The 20,362-nt window shown below is 51.8% G+C and overlaps 5 protein-coding genes across 5 annotated transcripts; 1 reads left to right on the top strand and 4 right to left on the bottom strand.

The window, feature by feature from the left end:
• Nucleotides 1-1,440: 1,440 nt before the first annotated feature.
• Nucleotides 1,441-2,099, top strand: LTHEOB_12989 (uncharacterized protein; the record flags this gene model as incomplete). Its single annotated transcript, XM_035509916.1, has 3 exons — nt 1,441-1,647; nt 1,701-1,937; nt 2,082-2,099. The coding sequence occupies 3 exons, from the start codon at nt 1,441-1,443 to the stop codon at nt 2,097-2,099; spliced, it is 462 nt and encodes a 153-aa protein (XP_035362897.1).
• A 1,630-nt stretch (nt 2,100-3,729) lies between these two features.
• LTHEOB_12990 (Helicase) lies at nt 3,730-6,439 on the bottom strand (the record flags this gene model as incomplete). The annotated part of the gene is made up of 5 exons (XM_035509918.1): nt 3,730-3,753; nt 4,001-4,898; nt 5,190-5,497; nt 5,549-5,854; nt 6,239-6,439. The coding sequence occupies 5 exons, from the start codon at nt 6,437-6,439 to the stop codon at nt 3,730-3,732; spliced, it is 1,737 nt and encodes a 578-aa protein (XP_035362898.1).
• A 1,222-nt stretch (nt 6,440-7,661) lies between these two features.
• On the bottom strand, nt 7,662-10,074 carry LTHEOB_12991 (DNA helicase ATP-dependent RecQ type; the record flags this gene model as incomplete). Its single annotated transcript, XM_035509919.1, has 4 exons — nt 7,662-8,463; nt 8,536-8,903; nt 9,154-9,603; nt 9,856-10,074. The coding sequence occupies 4 exons, from the start codon at nt 10,072-10,074 to the stop codon at nt 7,662-7,664; spliced, it is 1,839 nt and encodes a 612-aa protein (XP_035362899.1).
• Nucleotides 10,075-10,696: 622 nt separating this feature from the next.
• LTHEOB_12992 (uncharacterized protein) lies at nt 10,697-13,509 on the bottom strand (the record flags this gene model as incomplete). Its single annotated transcript, XM_035509920.1, has 4 exons — nt 10,697-11,772; nt 11,944-12,234; nt 12,298-12,984; nt 13,107-13,509. 4 exons carry the CDS (start codon nt 13,507-13,509, stop codon nt 10,697-10,699), a joined length of 2,457 nt encoding a protein of 818 aa, XP_035362900.1.
• Nucleotides 13,510-14,498: 989 nt separating this feature from the next.
• On the bottom strand, nt 14,499-15,539 carry LTHEOB_12993 (Transferase family protein; the record flags this gene model as incomplete). Its single annotated transcript, XM_035509921.1, has 2 exons — nt 14,499-15,153; nt 15,241-15,539. 2 exons carry the CDS (start codon nt 15,537-15,539, stop codon nt 14,499-14,501), a joined length of 954 nt encoding a protein of 317 aa, XP_035362901.1.
• Nucleotides 15,540-20,362: the final 4,823 nt, after the last annotated feature.

The following is a 20,362-nucleotide window of genomic DNA, read 5'->3' on the forward strand; positions in this document are numbered from 1 at the left end:
GTATGGAAAAAGAGACAAAAGTAAGCTGTACTTGCTGATCGTGCATGAGAGACCCCATCAACATCGATCCTAGCTACCCTAACTGCGAGATTTCTTACGACGCACCGGTTGGATTTCAAGATGCCTCATACAAAAAGTGGTCGCGGGGACGCGTTCTGCAACCTGACCGAGTTTCAGCTCGATCCGAGCACCTTCTTGCAAATCCACCGCGGTAAATCCACCGCGGTCGAGCCCTAACTTACCCGGAGAAGGTTTTGTGTGCACCGCGGTCGCGGTGCATTTGGGTCTTTTGGTTAGGATAATAAATCCCTCCATTTGTTGCTCGAATGCGATTGTTTTGGATGGCTCGAGCACGCAAAGCCACCTGGCGCGGCAGTGCAGACTGAGGTGACCAATAATGTTGTAACGTGGGGCGTTCTTGGTGTGTAATCAGCTGGACTGCTCTACGTGGCAGCCTTGTAGCCAACCCCGCATGCTCGGTAATGGCTGTGCAACGTCAGCTCTTATCCTGCAAATATTCCTGCATATAGTGTCCAACGATGTTAGCAGGGACTACGACATGCTTTCACTCGTCTTTCGAACCATCTCGCTCCCACTGCTCGACTGGCCCATCATGGGGCGAAAGCGACACTTCCTCGTCGACGTGCAGCAGAATATGCAAGGCTGAATCCTTCCGCTGATGTATAACATGCGCCGTGTCAGCCTCGCTTTTTAGTCGTGCGCTGTCAACAGACTTGAGCCTGAGCCTTGCGCTCATGAGACAGCTAAGTAGCACTGCTTCTAGCTCGTATATGCATGCATTCATTTGTGGAGCGGACGGTGTAGCATCATAGGTGCACTGACTATCGGGTTCTATCAGTGGTTCGAAGGATTCCTGTTTGAGTCAAACAAATGGCCAGGCGGCTGAGACTATGATTCTGTATATGAAGTGGGATGGACACACGCCGTTCTTTCGTTAGCAAACTCACCACTCTTTGTCTACAAGTCCACTTCAACTGGTAGATATGGCGGACATCGTGTTTGAATTTGGTATTGGAGACTCATTCTTCTTTGACAGCCCAAAGGCGTGGGAGTGGTATGCCGCCAGATTCAAGAAAAGAGCACGGTTCAAGTTAAGCTTATCACTGCATAGGAAAAATCTACCTTCCGAGTTCGATCCAAACTTTAGAGACTCACGGGGCTCTCTCCAGGCTAGAAACGTCTATTGGACGGCTCTTGGGGCTGACGGCCAGTACGCCTCTGCGTTTCGTCGGAAAGACGGAAGCAATTGGTTTGGTAAGTCAGCACATTAGCTACTAGGTAGAGCTCATGAGACGATACTCATCCTTGTTATATTTAGTCTGGAGCGGAGACTCTATGAAACAAATCTTCGGGAACTTGAGTTTACGTAATCCTGAAAATTATCGAGTTGCACTCGGCCCGGGATCAAGCTACTTCGTCATGACGCCAGACAAGTACTACTGGAATAATATCCACGATGACCTGAAGGGCTTCATAAACGACGGAGACCAAAGCAGGATTGCCGAGGTATCATTAGGTCAAAATAACTACTTCTTCGCACGGAAGGAAAATGGTGCATGGAAGTACCTTGTGAAGAGGGACTCTGAACTCCACAAGCTGTTGCAAGCAAGAGCCAATGACATCGCAGTAAGCATTCTCTTCATTAAAAAGAACAAAATTCGTGCTGACACTACTCACAGCGCGTATCCCTTAGCCCTGACAGCGATCATTGCTTCGTTGTCTTCAAAACCGGATCCTGCCGGTTCTGGGTTCCCAAATCGTGGGAATCTAAGATATGGGAGGTGGTCAGAAAAGCAGGCATCAGCCTCGACCACAGCTCCACCAGTGGTTATTCCTCGGGGACAAACACCAACTATCGGAGCAATGCCGTCATAGGAAGGCAAGATCCGAAGAAGACGTTCGGAAGCTTGCAGGAAGTAAGCAGCCTGATCAGTATTGGGGCATCGGTTGCAGGGATTATTTCTTCCTTGTCATGTACCGTCATGTAACCTGGACTCTCTTTGGGTCGTTTGGAATTCTGTTCGGAAGTGTGTCTACAGTTTTCGGTTAGTGTGCTACAGAGCGAAACTGGCGTGTAGCTGGTTAAAATCCAGAGAGGAAGAGAATCGCATGACAATACGTATCTTTTTGGACAGTTGTGGGAGGGACATGCAGAACGTAAAGTCATGGAAGTAGTAGTTGGCGCCGCGATGGAGACGGATGTAGTGTTACGGCACAGCCTCCACCGGGGTAAGAAACATCAGAATAAGGGAAGAAGTGGGGTGCACTCGCACGACGTGAAAAGGACCTACGTGAGTCACGTGGCTCACGTGACGCCAAGAAGGTGCTCTGCCTGCTCTCACTCCAGGTGGCCCGAGCCACCACAGAGCACCCAGATCAAATAAACCTGCTCTCTCTGCTCTGTGGCAAAACCCGCCAAGAACAACAGAGCATACAGAGCAGTATACCAGATTGTTAACTTTCCTACGTGTATATAAACCACACTCCTTAGATAGCTTTGACCTTCGTGGTCAACTTCAACAATAGAATTCGGACTCTATTGGTAACAAGGCCTTCGCACACGCAGTGCTCAGTCGCATCTTACTCGCTTCGTTCCCAACCCTCTTCTTTACCCACTCAAGGAAGCCCCTTCGGCAGGTTTCCCCTCTTTGGTGTTTGGATCTTTAAAGGCAGAGGCCCGTCGTTAGACCTGCGCCGTAACACTTAGCTTTTTTATTATTTGCTGTCAATTTTTCTTTGTGTTTTACTTTATTTTTTAAAGTATATTTCCGAATTTTTCTTCTTTTTCTCTCTTCCTTTATTTTTGTTTAATTCATCTGTTTTCCTTCTAAATCTCCCCTTCAAAGGAATTCTCTAGCTATTATTCTTACTAACTCTACTCTGTCGTTCTATTACACCTTCTTTCTACTTTTTAACTTCCCTGTAATCTATAAAAATTCCTACACTAAGTTGTTACTCTCGTTCTCTACCGCATCTCGCCTTCCACCCAAATACCCAACCATCCTCTCCTCCCCTTCCCCCCCCCGTCCGCATCTACCCCCCTCTCACCCAACCGCTGCAACCACCTCTTTTAAACCTTCTCGTACCTGTACTTAATCCGGTACAATGCCCCGAACAAAACCCCTTTAAACTGACAACCCTGCCCCGTCCGCCGCCAACCCTCGCTGTCGTTACTCTCCCAACCCCTGCATACCCTCTGCGGCAACCCGCATCCAAAACACCCCGAATACCGATTGTATTTGACTGTTCGCTGTCTCCGTCGTCTGTCCTCCTCTGCCAGCCGTCCCTGCTCCGCTATACACTGACCAACTTCATGCTCTGCTTCTCTGCCTGCCGCCTTGCAAACCCCACACACACCCTTCCATCGCCGCAACTGCCACTCCAGCATCTCCACCTCTAAATGCTCATCCTCAGCCCGTCCCATCCTCCTTATATGCGGCCGTGCCCGCTGCTGCTCCTGTTCGCCGAACACTGTCCCCAGCCGCTCTCTTTCCCTTTGCTCCTCCCTCCTTTTTCTTTCCCTCTACTCCCTTCTACGCTCTGCCTCTAATTCTGCTACCGTGTTCACCACCACATTCGCCAACCCCTCTACTACTTCTTCTACTTCTACTTCGACTTCGACTTCTACTACCACTCCCCCCCTCTCTACTCGCTCTCTCTCCTCGCACCCTACCCTTCCACTCCTTCCATCAAAACCCTCGTCCATGATTATGCGCCGGTACTGCTTGCTCGCTAGATCCGTATACCGTCCGACCAGCTCGTCCTCTATCCCCGCATCTGCATCCGCTCCTACCTTACTACCTCCCCCTCTCACTACTACCGCCTCACTCCTACTACCGTCTCTCCCCGCCCTGCCGCTCTTCTGTCCGTAATCTATTATGCTGCGCGGCTTTCCCGCGTGTACGATCAACCTGACTCCCGGAATGTCGATCCCCATCCCCAGCGCGCTCGTCGCAACCACCACCCGCTTCCTGCCTACCCGGAAATCTTCCAACACCTCGTCCTTTCGCTGCTCGCTCATGTCCGCCCGGAACTCCTCGCACACGAACCGGCCCGCCCTCACCAGCCGGCTGACTTCTGCCCTCGTCTTGCAGTAAATAACCACCTTGCCCTCCACCGATACCGTCAACTCCCGCTCCACGAACTCCGCCACCATATCCTTCTGCTCCCTCCTACTACTCCCCTTCCTTCCAACTACCCCATACCGCACGTTCTTCCGCGCCGTCGATCTCCTAAACAACTTCACCTCTTCCGCCATCCATCCCATCTTCTTGTTAAATCTGCCTTCTTCCGCCGGCGGCATCGTTGCTGTCAACAACACCATCTGCGTCTCCACCCCCACCAACTTACCCAACTGTTGCAAATGCTTCCGGAAATCTACCCGATCGTTCAACACGACGTGACACTCGTCCACCACGATACGGTCCAACTGCATCGTCCGCCTGATCCGCCTCAAAAACGTTCTAAACTCCTCGCCCACCGCCGCCTCCGGTGTTACTAGCACGATCGACTCCACATCCGGCTGCCGCCTGCCGTCCCATACCGCGCACCGTACTCCCGCCTCGTCGCACCATCGCTTCATGTCCTTCCACAGCGACTTCAGCGGCACCACCACCATCGTCGTCCCACCCGGCTCTGCCCATGCCGGCAGCGTGAACAGCACGCTTTTGCCTGCCCCCGTCGGCATCACCGCCACCACGGGGCTGTGCCCGGCCTTGATCGCATCCAACGCCGGCTCCTGCACGCTGCGGAAAATCGCCTCCTTGCCCACGAGCTGCTTCAGCCGTTCCTCGCCGTTCATCTTGTTCAGCCGGATCCAGCGGTCTAGCCGCTCCTCTTCTGCCTCGTCCTCGAACGGGCACCGTCTCCGCTTCTTGCTTGCCTTGCTTGCCCTTCTTCCATCTGCCCTACCGCCTGCCTTCCCATCCTGCCCGCCTTGTCCGTCTCGTTCGTCTCGTTCGTCCCGTTCGTTTCATTCGTTTCGTTCGTTTCGTTTGTTCCGCTTATTCCGCTCGTCCGCCTCCTGAGTTGATTCGAATCCCAAAAATCGGAGCCAATCAATACTGTATGCCCGAAACTTCTCCCTCCGCTCCGCCACCCAGCCCAGCTGCTCCATAATCCCCCTCGCGTACACGATTCCCGCCACGTGCAACGTATATCCCACCTACGCATCCGCGATCGCCGCGCCGTCCTCATCCTGCAGCTGCTCACCGTCGTCCGCCTCTCCGTCATCCTGCCTGAACGCAGTCGGCCCACGAATCCACTGCCTGCTGATCGCTATCGCGATGTCGCGGTACGCCTGCACGGTAATCTCGTGCCCCAGCCCCGCCGCCGTCTCCCGCTGCCTCATGCGCTCCGTCGTCCACTTCTTGCCCCCGGGCTCGGGCGCCCACAAATGCGCGGATGACGGCGGCGACTGTTGCTGCTGTTGCCCCTCCTGCCCCTGCTGCCTGCTCCGCACCAACACCTCTATCCTCTGCTGAAACGGCAAAACCAACTATAAATACCACATCAGCAACTCGCTTACCTCCCGCAGCAAGTATCGATGAATACTCTTGACGTCTCCCTGCAACGCATACCCCTTGTGATACCGCATCACGAACACGACCATGCCGTCCTCGATGAAAATGTGCCGGTGCCCGACCTCGGCCGTGTTGCTGTGCCTGATGCTCAGTATCTCCGGCCCTCTTGTCGGCTGCCTGCCCGTGATGTGCATCAACACCAAATGCTTCTCCTTGAACGCCGCCACCCGGTCCATCCAGTCCGCCACCGCCTTACGGCTCAACCCGAATACCGTCCTCTGCCGCGTGAACCGCCTTTTGACCGCGCCGTCCTGTATGATCCGCTCGAACAATTACGTCTGCCTGGCTACGGGGAACCTATTGCGCTGATCTTGTAAAAAATTCCCCCCTCAGCGGCTGTTCGTCGGGTCGTCGTGCATCGAATTCTACGGAATCACGGGCGCTTTCTGCCGGCTCTTGTAAAATACTAAATCCTTAAGCAGGACCTCGGCCGTCGCCTGCATTAGTCTGTGCACCGTCCCACGAAACTGTGCCATGCTGAACGACATATTTTCGTACTCTAACACCTCTCTGTTTCTCTATCCAACGTGCCCCTTCGCCGTCGTGTTAAAGTAAATCTTTATCCCGTACGTCCGCAAGTCTAAAAACCACTGCATTGGGCTGCCGCTACCGCGGACTATGAAATCGTCTATTACCTTGTTGACCCACTGTAAACTACTTCTGCCGGGGCGCCTGATGCGGTTGCTGCGACCGTCGGTGCTGCCACTCCTACCGTCACTCCTACTGCTGCCCCTGCTACTATCTCCCCCGCTTTCGAACCTGCTGTCGTCGAAATTGCACGGCCTCGCACTGGCGCTGAAATGCCCGTCCTCGTCCACCGGAATACCGTGATACATGCCGGCTTGTGAAGATTCGCTGACAGTGCACGCCCTTTGCCCTCTCTTGAAACCGTCTCTCGACCCGTTCGTCCTTGATCTTGCCTGACCCGCCCTTTCGGCCGTCGGCCGACTACTGATGCTCCTTCCACCAATGCCTCTTCATCGCCACCTTATTCCAGCAAACGTACCGGCACCTGTCTAGCTGCAGCCTGTACAGCAGCCCGTCTGCGTACAGCGGTACCTCCGCGATCGGTCCGTCGACCTGTGCCGGCACCTCGAACTCGCCTGCATACCTGATTAAGCCGGGCCATCCTCTTACCTCTTCAGCAATCGCCTCCTCTCTGCCTCTGCTCAGCCTGTGATGCCTGCTCTGTGAATGGCCATCTACTTGATCCGGCCACACGCCATACTGGCACTCTTTGCATATCGCGACTCGATACTCGACCAAATGAACAAAATACTCGCCCGCCATCGCAGTCTAATGTCGAACCTACTCTCACTGCTGATGCCTATGCTATTTTCGATGTCGGACCGGAACGGATTTTTTCTTCTCTTCCCATTTTCTTCCGCGGCGGTCCGCTGCTGTAGCTGCCCCAACTCTGCCGCCCTACCCGGCAAACTTTGTGTGAGCGCTTAATCAGTTATTACAACGACCGATTTACTCCTTGTACGGGTCTACTAACGGATTTGTTACCTTACAGCATTATTCTACATTGGAGCCTCGTTGGGACGGCGGGGATGTGCCGGGCGGCGGAGACTAGGCTACGAGAAAAGCCTACTCCTGCGGCACAGGAGCAAGCATTACCAAAAAAAAAAAAGAAGAAAAGAAAAACTCGTAGTACCCAATCGAACCTACTTTTACTGCCAACGCGGATGCTGTTCGCTAGTATCAGACGCGAATCAATTTCTTCCTCTCTCTATTTTTCTCCCACGGCGGTCCGTCGCTGCCAGCTACCCTGTACGCTCTCAGCGCAACCCTGCCACCCCATCAAAATGCTTATCCTAAACGTACCTTCCTAAAAGCTCCATTCCCTTGACTTCCACTCTCCTCGAGCGGGCGTTTTCGGGCACCCAAGTAAACCCGAAACCCAAGAAAGCTGTGCCATTCCCGACTAATTGCCCGACATTCCATCCTTCTCGCCTCAACATGTCCCGGCGCTTCCTGAATGCCTCTTGCATACACCGTACCTGCAATCCAAGACCCATGAGTTGACTGTTCATCTGCAAGCTTCTTGTCCATTCAATAATCTCTCTTGAACCCGCCGCATCTCAAGTGCTGACGTGAGTTTGCGATGGCAATATGTCTGTACGTCATAACGTTCAGCTTTACGCCCAGGTAAGCACTTATCTCCCTGGCCAGAACCGCTCCCAGCTTGCTGCTATCCCAGCCTCCAGCCCCCTTTGGCCACAGGAACGACGACGAATTTTCCAAGCGTTTGAAAGCCAAGGTTTCAAGTTTCTGCCAGAACGGGAGAATTAGCCAAAGGTAGTACACCAGTAACTCGCTAACCTCTCGCGGTAAGTATCGGTGGATGATCTTTGTCGATCCAGTGACGTTGTATCCCTTATGATAAGAGGTAACAGTGCCGAGGAGCCCGTTCTCAATGACAATACTCCGGTGGTGGCCCTGCCGAGTGTTTGAATGCTGTAAGCTCACCAATTCGGTACCACGTGCGGGCTGCCCGGATGTCAGATGGACCAGAAGCAGTAGACGCTCGAGGAAGTAGTCGACCTTGATCAGGTACTGGCTCACGGCTGGTTTCATCCAGCGCAGCTCCCTCTTCTTTCCAAGACGCACGAACTCGTCCCGTAGCCAGTCATTGTCGAGGACGCGGTTCATTAGCCAGCTGTCGCTTCCGCCAGGCAGGCCAAACTCCGCAGCATTTTTGGGATCCTGCAGGAAGCTCCACCTATTTTGACTGTTACTGTGGTCATCTTGAAGGCGATGCAGGTGGAAAGTGGGCACGATCTCCTCGTGGTTCTCCTCGGGGTGGACCAGAAGCAGGCCCCGCAGTTCTTGTTGGGCTTGACGCACCTGGTCACTGACGAACGATTCCAAACGCTCCATGCTGAGAGTCGCCTGCTTCTAGGTGACTGTGTCGTAACCCTCGGACCAGATGATGTAGCCAGTAACAGTGGTGTTGCTGACGACCTTCTTTGCGTAGGCGCGAAGCTGGCATGCCCAATCGAAAGCCGAGCGAGATCCTCGGACCATAAAACGCTGTCTCATCTCATCAAGCAGATCGGATGGGTACTCGATAGCCCCTTCGTCTGCGGCGAGTATATCGCGCTCAATTACGAGCATCTGTGCAATCTTGATGAATTTAGACAGCTGGGGCGAGTACGCAAGCGGCCCGTGGAAGCCACAGTCCTTCTTGTCGTCAATACCGAGAACGGCGAGGAAGCTAAGCACTGGGCTTTCAAAATGGCTACCTCTGATGTTTTGGTCCAGGAGGAAGATGCAGCGAAGAAGACGCCCTATCTAGAGCGGCTTCTGTCTGCTTTTGAGCATTGGGCTCTTCCAAGGAAGCACCGCTGCTATCGCTGTCTGAGATGAGAGTCTGCAGGTCACTTAATACTGATAGCGCAGCCTCAATGTGAGATAGCTGAGAAGGAGTGAACCGATGTGCAAGCTGAATTGGCTGGTCTACCCGGCTCGTCCGGCAAGCAAAGCAGAGAAGGCGCTTCCACAGATGCTTATAGTTCCGAAAAGTGTTTTTTTGAAGCTTGACCATAAGAAGCCGTTCTGTGCCCGAGGGCTCGCCAGCTATGAAGCTGTTGATGCGTGCCTGGTCAAACACGCTAATCTTGTCCTGGCAGATGGACTGGTATGCCCGCTCAACTAGCCGGTCTAGGCTCTTGGAAATTATAGCTAGCAACGGCTCTTCCGTGGGATCAGCCGCGTAGGCAAGAGTGGAGATCTTGGAGAGGTTAAGACCATGGAAAAAAGACGGCCAGCGGCTCATCTCCAGCCAAGGCGAGACCTCCGTCTTGGTAGCCTCGTCGTGGTAGACATGGCGTGTGTCAGAGATTCTACGATCGCGGTCCTGGAGGTCTCTCTCGACAAGCTTTCTAATTAGGTCACCCTCTTGGCTGGCGGCTAATGGGCCGGTGTTCTTCTCCTTCTCTTCCTCCTCTTCTCCTTCCTCATCACTGCCATCTACCTGGTCAACCTGGAAGTACTGCGAGCCGTAGCTATGTGTAAAAAGCCTCTGGCATTAGACTTCTTTTCTTGCAGTCTGCAGACGGGTCTGAAGTAGTTCTTGTTTTTGTTTACCAGACCCACCCTGCGTACCTAGTGTCCAACGGTGCACCTTGTTCCAATGTCCCTTTAAAACCTTGATGTCTCGACAGATGTAGTGGCACTTTGAAGAATCCAGCTGACACAACAATCCGTCTTTATACAACGGCAAATGCGGAACTGGTTGGCTAACCCGACTAGGAATGTAGACCTCGGACACATCTTTGGCAGCATCCGTCCATTGGTGCTCTACGTCGGCCAGGGCAGCAGCCGTCTCTTTTGAAGGTAATTCGTGGTGCCTGCCTCGCAGATGGGTCCTGATTTGGTTCAGACAGACGGCGTGCTTGCAGTGTTTGCATACGGGTAAATGGTACTCGGGAAGGTAGTCGAAGTAGCTGTTCGGCGGGGCCATGGCTTGTCCTGAGCGACAGAGGACGTAGTAGGTAAAGAAGTAGAAATAAGCCGGCTCGTGAAAACGCGCTGTTAGTAGTTCTCGCACGCAGAATTTTATGCGCTCTTAGCGCGTTAAGATAACATTTAGCTGTAGATTATTTCTTTTCTGTCTATTCTGTATTTGGAGCGCTTTCGCGAAAGATTAGCAGGAACGGAAGAATGCGCGGCAGAGTTTTCAATTCAAGATAAAAGAGGCGGTGAGGCGGCGGGTAGGTAGAGGGAGTAATGGGCGGCAGAATCTTGGTGAGGCGAGGAGGCGGTAAGGCGCAGGAAGGCTCATACCAAAGCGGAAAGAACCCTGTAGAGTGGATTGGAGCATATATCTTAGGGTGGTTAACGAATGCAAGCACATCTGATTTGTGACTGGGGCTGCGATGTGTTCTGCTTTCAGAATTTGCTCAAGGCTGAGTACAATATCCAGCTTCCCTGATTCCCGCCACCAATTTTTCATGGGCGCTTCTCTTCTCGCCCTGCCTTGCATCCCGCTCCCAACACAGTGGTTTCCGACGAAAAGTTATCATGCCATCAAAAGCGAATCCTTCTACCAACGTGAAAGGGCTTAGTTCCACTCTTACTACCAATTAATGCTGATCTGTAGAGCTGGCGAAAGACAAGCGCAGCTGAAAAGACTTTTCAAGCAGCTTCCTAACGTTCGCGCTTACGTCAACGTAAGATCTCACAAAATCCAGTAGCCGCTGCTCCATTGAAGCCCTTTCCAAATCCAGAGCATCCGCATGCTCTAGAACCTTCCGGTAAAAGTCCTTCAGCGCTGCAAGATCGACAGAATTCGCGCAGCCAATGAATCCGTATTGAAACAGTATGCAATCCGGAGCAACAGTTGCATTGTCGTCGTTCAGGAAGGCCTGCAAGCTCCAGACGTTTGGCAATGGCTCACCAGCCTTGCGGCCCAGCACAGAGTCCAGATGGGGGAAATTTTCTCTCTCGGACCTCAACCCTCTGGCGTCCATCAGCTGGATCAGGCGGCCATCGCGAAACGCTTTCCAGAACTCCGTGAAGGTACACAGCGGAGGGCTCGATGTAAGATTCATTTTGTTCCGCACCACTGACAACCACTGGTCGCGAAGAGTGGTGCCGAATAGAAGCTGTACATAAAGAGCAGCAAGATGCCGCTCCATATACATGCTACGACAGACGCAGAAGCCGAAATCAAAGTACATTAAGAGGTCGGGACTTGGATGAGAGCTTTGCCCGAGAATGGCGAAGAATATAAGGGCATCTCGCTTGCTCTGAGGTTCGAACTGCTCTAGGGACTTCCCCCGGTCTTGAGGTTCCAGGTACATGCTCACGTTGTCCAGGTATTTCTGACGTAGGTCTTCTCTCGATGACGATTGAGATCCGAAAATTCTATGATGGTTCTCCATGAACCAGGGAAAGTAGCCGCCTCGGGCTTCCTCTGGGATCTTCGAGAAGGTTTCCTGAATACGGTCGACCAGACACCCGGATTGCTGCCACTCATGGACTTCTTCGGGGGAAATGTGGTGGTAGTTAAAAAGACCCTGGTAGAGACCCAGAAGCTTGGACCAGTCCGGCGTCATGAGGTTGTTGAAACCGAAGTCGCTCAGGACGTCTGGATCTTCTGGAAACCTGCCGCCGATAACATCTAGAACAAGGTAGTCTGCCGTGGTGAGAGGGCGGCCTAGATTGCACTTGAAAGAATGATGTGGGCCCCTCTTGGCCTCGCATCTTTCAGAGCAGAAAAAGTCCCTCCCGCATTTACCGCAATGCCGAGAAGTCACTCTGCCACAACCGTGGCACTCATCTTCCGCAAGTCTCTCCCTTATTGGGTGGTCAAAGCTGGCTTCTCTACCATGATCCAGGCCCGAATAGTCCTCATCTCCGTCTGTTGTTTGCTGGGGTAGGAAAAGCCCTGCCAGTTGCTGTTGCCGAATCTCCTCGTCTCGATTTCTCAGGAACCTCTGCACCGTAGGGTCATTGAGAAAGTCGGGCTGATGAAAGTGGCCGGAAGTACTGTAAGCTTCTGTCAAGCCAATGGTGGACTCCGCTTTGAAATTCTTGCCCTTGGCAATCGGCAAGAGCAACTGCTTTTTCATGCTTTCCTCGATGGTTTCAATGGTTTTCCATATCTTTTCCTCGCTATCTGGGCGAAAGCCTGCGGTGTCTGGAATGAACCATGCGGACCATGGCCGCCCGTGACACCCACGACTCCCAAAACCCCCAGAAACAGATAGGAATTGGCCACAAAGGAAGCAGTTCAACTTGCTACTTCCAATGTATGCCAAGTGGTCATAAATGTTGTGTTTCTGCAAATGAAATGCCAGTTGGATTTCAGCATGGATGCCTCCTTTCTGCGCTTGAAGCTTGTTAAAATCCTTCACTGCTTGTTGCTGCGTGTACCTTTTCCGATTGATGTACATCTTCAAAGTCTTGTCGTCCAGAGGTAAGCCGAGAAGGCCGAACGTATCACCAAGGCTGAGCCGGCGACCTGGAAGCTTGATAGGCTGCGGTATATCGACTGGGCTTATCCGCACTTCGTATTCATGCCACACGGTTGATAGCACCGTGATGAAAGTCTCGTAGGCCGCCCGCACGCGACCCAGAAAGCACAGTTCCGTATGGATTCTTTCTGCCAGTTTCGGGTCTGCCAGAAGGGCCACCAGGTCTTCCTTGGACCTGGCTAGCTTCCGCACTTGGAAGGCCATGCGCACAAGCCGATCCAACCTTTCGTCTTCGCTGCCTTTGCTCGAGCTCGGGGCGCGGTCGGTCAATTCAACGGCAATCTGCTGGAGAACACTGCATAACTCAGAGTCTGCGCTCTGGGCTTTCGAGAGTGCATTGTTGATCACTCTTCGGTTGCTTTGAAAGAGCCGCAAGACCTCCTTGCGGTAGGCTACGGCACGTGGTTTGGAATACAAGAGCATTGTGTTCCAAAGGCTGTGCGTAACACTCTCCAGATCTGACTCTCAACGATAAGCACACCATGACGTACGTAGCACGCTGCGGAATTCCCACCTGCTCCGCCCTTTGCAATGGCGGTCCATTTTTTCTCAATGGTCGTCAACAGCTCACGATCCTCGGCGCGGAAAGCCGAATTCCGAGCCACCCAGATTTCCACGGACTCCTCCTTTTCGCTCTCTCGTAACACAGCAGCAGCGACAAATCGACCACCTTTTTCTACTGCCAATATTTCCGACAATCGGTCGAGGAACCGCCTAAGGATGCTTTCATCGCCGAAAGAGGAGAGGAGCCCAGGACACACTGTTGAATTCGATGCCTCAGTCTCGCTTTCGCAAACGTATTCTGCATCTTCCGAATCGTCGAACGAAGGTGGGTCGATGGCCCCGTCGTTGCGGAGAGACAGCAAATGCGCCAAGGCTGTAAACTCGGCAAGTTTGTTGGACTTTGTTTCATCCATGGACGAAATGTAGGAACTCGCCAATGATGCGCAATTGATGATGGGCTGAAAAGCGTAAACGTGTATCTTTTAAACGTAAACTCACGCGGTAGATGACTCTTGAGATGCGGGGTTGGGGCTGAAACGATGTGGCGAAGTCTTATTGGCCAGACTTGCATTACGGCGTAGTCCTAAAAGGTAGACGAAAAGGGAATGATGCGGACTCCCGACTACAAGATTATTCATAAGTAGTGTATAAAAATGTTAGTACTAACAATAGCAAGTAGGCTCTACGTATTACCTTTTACCAGATAGTTACCCACTCGTCCTTAAGGTAAACCCTTCGGTTACCCGACTCCTACCCGACGACTCTAAAGTCGTGTAGAAGAAGGCACTCCGTTACATCGGGTACGTGTGATCTCCGAGCGGCGCTTGCCTACCGGTCGCCCCTCCTTGTGCTTGTGGATTCTCCTTCGAGCGGACTGCGTTCGTAACACCGGTCTTAAGCCTTCGAAGATTCTCGTACTCTACAATACTATAGTCTCCATTCTTGAGGTTGGAAACTAGGGCATTAACGAGCTGCCGCTTGAGTTTACGCTGAAAATCATATCTTTCATCTACGTCGTCTATTCTTTCTATCTTGTCTATTTAAAATCTTAACTTCTATAAAAGGTGGTAGAGCTAGCTATACAATGCGCTATCCTCTACCCCCGATACCTCCTCAACTCCGGGTCCTACAGCAGCTTCTCCATCGTATTAGCAGCCAGATAAACCTACACATCAACCCTATCATCAGCCCAATGCTTTGTCGACTACCGCTTTACGCCCTCCTTCGACGGCGCCTCCATCAACTACACGAGCCCATCCAACCTCGGTATCGCCGCATGCACGAGGCGCGGGCCGCCGCTACCACCAACCCCAAACTCCACCTTATATAACCGCGTATGAATCCACGACGTAACGAGCAAATACCTATGTCCCAAAAACGCCTACTATAAGCGCTGGGGACTCTACTCGCGTATCTTCTCCGCGACGTGCCCGGCAACGGCTTTAGGCATAAAAGCCGCAACCGTCTTACAGAGTAGCCGACTGCTAGCCGAGGAAGAAGAAACGACGTCCCGCACAGGCGCCGTCGCAGCGGCGATAACGAGCGGCGAGCCGACGAAGCGGTCTGGCAGCGGCGGGGCGAGGCGCGCGCGCACGCCCAGCGTGTAGTCGAGCGTTACGGCTTCGTCACTGGCGGCTTGGCTGCGGGCGCGGGTGACGCAGGACCAGATATGGCCGAGCAGGGCGTTAAGGTGGCTGATACGGGCATCGTCATCACCGCCGGCGTCGTGAGTAGCTGCTGTTGTTGCTGCTTGCCACAGGCGCAGCAGCTCCGGGCCAGGGAAGTGCAGCACCCGGTGGGCGACGGGCGCGGCGAGGTCCCAGTCGGCCCAGGGCATGGGCGTGCCGGGCGGGTCGAGCGGCAGTAGTGGGCCGTCCCGGAGAAGCTCGGCGGGCGGGGAGACGGGCGGGAAGGGGCTGTCGGCGTTGGATATCCACCAGTCGAAGCGATTGCACGGCAAGAGATCAGCCGCGTTGGGCGGTTGCGTCGCGGCGGGGGCGCGGGCATCCAGCAGGCTGGGGTCGAAGAGCGGGCCGGGGGCGGGCAGCGGAAGGCTGCTGCGGGTTGCGGCGGCTCAGTCGCGGACGAAGTGCGCGAGCGCGTGGGCGTCGGCGAGCGGGTGCGCGAGGCGGGCCTCGACGAACACCACACCAGGGTCGTCGGGACGGCCCCAGGTCAGGCCCAAACGACCATGGCGGCGCGTGGCTGCGTCGAAAGGAAGGCAGTGCAGACTGCCGCACCACTGCGGATACCCATCTAGCACGCGCCGCAGCGCCTCGAGTAGGGAAGTTGGCGTCGGGGCGGGCGTATCGTAGGCCAGCACTGTCTCGGTGGGCGTGAAATTGGCGACTGTGGCGTCAAGAATCGACAGCGGTGCCGTGCGCTCCATAAAACAGCCCGACGCCGGAAAGACGTGTGCCGAGTCGACGACGGAGACGGTCATGGCTGGCCGTGAATTTCATGCTCCTGCTTATCAAGCCAGGATTAAATACTACTCAACTCTCAAGCTGATAAGCAATCATTATGAGACAGAATGATGGAGGTTTCACGCGCCTTGGCGGCAAGGCCTCACTTTGTACATCTCTTGCTACTATCCCTGTGGTGCATTGGCGGGGTGATGGATTGTATAGAAGAACGAAAAAGCAAAAGAAGTTCTTGAGTTTGCACTGTCAAGCATTTCAAATAAAACAAAAATAATACAACTAACATCGCAGCGTAAATAGAAAACTCAGTCAATAATCCAGTGCTGGCCCTCGATCGCTTGTACTAGTGTTGAAATCTGTACCTGGATCAAACAAGATGTAGTCGACGGCCGTATCCGCTAAGTTTGAAATAGCTTTCCTCCTTATCTTCAAACTAATTGTCGAATTAGTTAGCCGAAATAATAAAGACACTCTAGTGCGACGAGTTTTTCGGCTTCGGCTTATTTTCTTACCCGATCACGCCTTTTAGATATAGTATTCGGCCCGCTCGCCTGGTATATTTACGGAAATTTAGGCGAATTTTACCGTAGACCAAACGGCTCTATAGACATCCGCGTAGCCGATAGTTCTTTTGTGATTTGTAAGCCATCTTGGCTACTTCTATTCCAACTATTAAAGGATTACCGGGTACGTTTAGCAGTGCAATTACTAAGTCCAATCGTCTTTCTTTCCACTTTTTAAGTTCGGTCAGTCTTCTAGAATATAGATTTTCTCTGCAACGATGGTCAAGGTAGTAGTTGCTGGAGGATCTGGGGGTACGGTCACGTTGTCTTAGAGTCACATACACAGTTTACTTAGATTGATGCAGGTGTCCGTAACATCTACGACGTCTGGGCGCCGAATCATCTGAAGCTTCTGCACAGCGCCATCAACTCGCTGAAGCATACCACCGGCGGCAATGCAGCAAGCCAGGAAGACGATAGGGACCGATCAACTACACCCAGGCCTCCTCAATCGACCAACTCTGGACATTAAAACACTCCTACTGGCAGCGACCCAGCGGACCAGGTTGCCAATATAGGGGGATTAAGCGCGGCCAACAACTCCCAATCTACCGACTCTGAACGACAGAATACCCCTTGCAGCAGTCCGGCGGACGAGATCGACAAGAGAGATGGTTCAGCCACGCCTACGGCCTCACAATCCGCCAACTCAGGAAATCGGCGTCGCAGGAGTCGAATGATGGCAGTGTGAGAAGCAGCAGTAAAAAAGGTCAATCAGAGTACATACAATGCAATATTACCGTCGTCCGAGGCTTATTCATCGTCGAAGAGGTGGAAAACGGGGTAAACTCTTTTTGGCTGTTTTTATTTACTTTCCTGCGTTTTAGTTGTTAGGGTTAGGGGTTCTCGTATTTGTTGCTTCCACTTTCTTCTCCGGGGGGCCCAGAGCAGCAAGCAACTAAGCGGGGCTACGGTAAGAGCTATCTACAGGAACAAGTACTTGACAAGCATTGAAATGGCAGGGCCCGCGGTCGCAGAGTGAGAAGAGTCAAAGTCTCGGTCCTCAGGCTGTACTCGGCTGTCTGGCTTCTGCGGGTCTCGTGCGGGTGGAACCAGATCCTATCCCCGTCGTGGTTGCCCGCCGCCTTCCACTTCCTTTCCACTCCCTTCGCCCCGGCGAGCGCGCTTCCCGAGGTGGTTTCCTCGCATCCACAGTCTGTCGCCTCGTCCCTTCACTCGGACCTGCGTCCAGTCTGCCCCGGTGCGTGGTCCTCCGACCTCGTTCCCGTCTGTCCTCGCCTCAGACTTCGTCTCGAATCCTCTCCCCATTCTCTGGGCTTCCCCTCCATCTTCCGGTTTCCCTCTCCGTCCTTTCGGGCAGGTGGCTCACGCGGTCCCTCCTCCCTACTCGGTCTTCGAGCGTCCCCTTCCGATGTGCCTCCTCTTCCTGTCCCAGAGGTGTGGGCCCGGAGCGGTGCGTCCAGCCTTCAGGTGGATTCCCCAGTCTTCCACGGCCGCCGTGCTCAGGCGTTCCTACGGTCAGTTTCCCAGTGTCGCAGTTCCTCAGCGTCCTGGTCCCCCGGCACTCTGGTTCCCCAGCGTCCCGGTTCCCCAGCGCCCTGGTTCCCAGCGCCCGGTTCCTGCGTCCTGGTTCCCCTCCTCCGGCCGCCGAGCCTCGGTTTCCGTGGTCTTCTGGTTCCTCTCGCCTGTCGTCTTCCCGCCCCCCTTCTCCGGGTCTTGCTTGTCCGTCCGTCGGCCCTCTCCCCCCCGCCTGCTCTCGTTCCCTGTTCCCTGCCACCATGCACCAGCCATTTGGGTGCCGAATGTCCGCAAAAATTTGGGTCCGCCACGCGGGTCGCTGCAAACTCGGGTCACCCAAATTTTACCACCCACCACCACCCACCCAAATTCACGCCCGGAACGGGCTTAATAAACTTAACTTTGTATACGAAAGTCGTAGAGCTCATAAAGCGCTACATTTTTATCTAAAAGTTATCGCAATCTACTGACGTGCGGCCGAGTTATCTAATAAAAACTAATTTTCTTGATCTTGGTAGTTAGACTAAGAAGAGAGAGGGGCGGCTACGAAGTAGTTTTAGCAAGCTCGCGAAAACCGCTCGGCAGCCAGGTGGTAAAAGATAAAAAATAATAAAAAAAAAGATAAAAGAATTAGAAAGAAGAGAAGATAAAAAAAAAGACGATAGAGTTTTCTCGACGTAGATAGATACTTTTCGCGAGTTTACTAAAAGTGTTCTAGTCTAGTAGTAGTATTATATAGTTTCTAAAGGCGGCGTAATTAATTTTAAGCTAGAAGAAGCGTAGTAGATTTAGCGAGATCGTTAAAACTACTCTACTTATCGTTCTTAACTACGATAATCTAAATACTAATTTAGTGTTTAGTCTTCGGTACGGCGTAGAAATTCTACCGAGAAGTAGAATAGATAAGATTTTAGTAGAGACTATCTAAACGATTCTAAAGAGTTAGTAGAAACTAGAGAAAAGAAATACTATATAGTATCTAAAAAAGTTTAAAGAAATTCTCGCATTTTTTATTAGATGACGATTAAAGTACTAACTATAGTATTTAATATATAACGGCCGTAATGACTAGTATTCGAGAAAAAAAATATACTTAGACGGCTATATAGCGTAGTTAATATTAGATTAATGATATTAAAAACTAGTTCGCTAGTAAAGTAGTATCTATTTAGAGCTCTATTTAAGTCTAAATTAACGACGATTACGAAAAGCTAGTTTTCTAGTAAGAGTAGTATATTTTATTTCGTCTTAAAACGGAAAGTAGAATTATATCCTTTAAAAAAGTAATTTTCCGCCCGTTATTGATCAAACTAAATAGTTTGCTTTCTTTTAGCTAATTCTAGATATTCTTTCTTTTTATTTTTCTATTCTCTTTTTTTTTCCATCCGGCTATCTCGTATAAATTTAGAGAGAACTAAACTTTATAGATAGTCGTCGCCGCAACCCTCTAACTTTTAGATACTCTAAAATATAGAATAATTCTAATTAGAAGTCTTTTAAACTACTAAATATTAATTAGAAAGTAACTCTTTCCTACCTAACTACGGCTGCTATCCTCTATATATAGTGTTTAGTGACATCTTAGATAGCGGTAGTAAACCCCGACGCTACGCTCCTCCCCGACGCTTCTACTCTAATCCCCTTCCCGAGTCCCCGCGTAACATTAAAGAGCAAAAAGATAAGAGATTAAAAATAGAGAAGAATTAAATAGTTTTTTTTTAAAAAAAAAAGAAGAAAGTTAAACCACTGTTACGAACCCCAGGGAACACGGGCTTTATGACCCCAAGGGCAGAAAGCCCGCACGGGAAAGTTCGCCGCAAGGGCCAACAAGCCTCGCGGGCGGAAGAGCCGCACGGTCCCAGATCCCGCACGGGAATCTGGAGAATACGGGATGACGGCGCGTACGGGAACACCAGTAGGCAGCAGCCGAAGCCCGTACGGGAAGAACGCCCACGAGGGCGCGACAACTCCAGAAGGAAGCACGGACCAGGGAATCCCCTACGGGACGAAGGACCACGGGGTCAAGCCAAGAGACGAAGGTCTAGACGTATAATCGTCCCGAAGCAGTGCGCGAAGACTGGAAGCCGGAAAGTGGATAAGAAGGGAACGGTCGAGATACAGTACGACATCACGACCGTTCGGAAATCGGAGAATGCCCTAAGCGCCTAAGTCACGTGCAGGACCCACCTGTGCCCTCGACCAAGGGCACAGCCGAATGATGCCCTCCATCAACGGCATCACCAAATGATGCCCTCACCCGGGGGCACACCAGATTGTAACTAGCTTTCCTACAGTATATAGACACACTCGTTAGCTAGACTCTTGACCCTCCGTGGTCAACTCAAAGTTCTAATCAAGACTCTTTGGTTAGAGGTAACCGGCTCACTGTGCATCGCACAATCACGTGATACTCTCTTGTCCAATCATTGTCCTCCCTCTCTTGTCTCTTCAAGGTAAACCCTACGGTTCACCCGACCTGCTAAGTGACTCCGAAGCTTAGTGGAAGGAGCCTACCGTTACAATAAATAGAAAAATAGAAGAAGTAAAGATTAAAAAAATCAGAGATAATAAAAGTCTACGTAAAAATAAAAGAATAGATTTAAAGATAACAGATTAAACTAGACATTTATATAGTAAATAAATGGATAGAATAAGAAGAATAGAAAAATAAAATAAAAGAGATAAAGTATAGAGGATCTAAAAGAGTAGATAATAGAGATGAAGATAAAATAGCTAATAAATAGATATAAAATAGAAAAGAAAACCAAAAAATAATGGAAAAAGAGTAGAAGAGTAAAGAT

Source organism: Lasiodiplodia theobromae (assembly GCF_012971845.1).
Source record: "Lasiodiplodia theobromae strain AM2As chromosome Unknown scaffold_94, whole genome shotgun sequence".
NCBI classification, from domain to species: domain Eukaryota; kingdom Fungi; phylum Ascomycota; class Dothideomycetes; order Botryosphaeriales; family Botryosphaeriaceae; genus Lasiodiplodia; species Lasiodiplodia theobromae.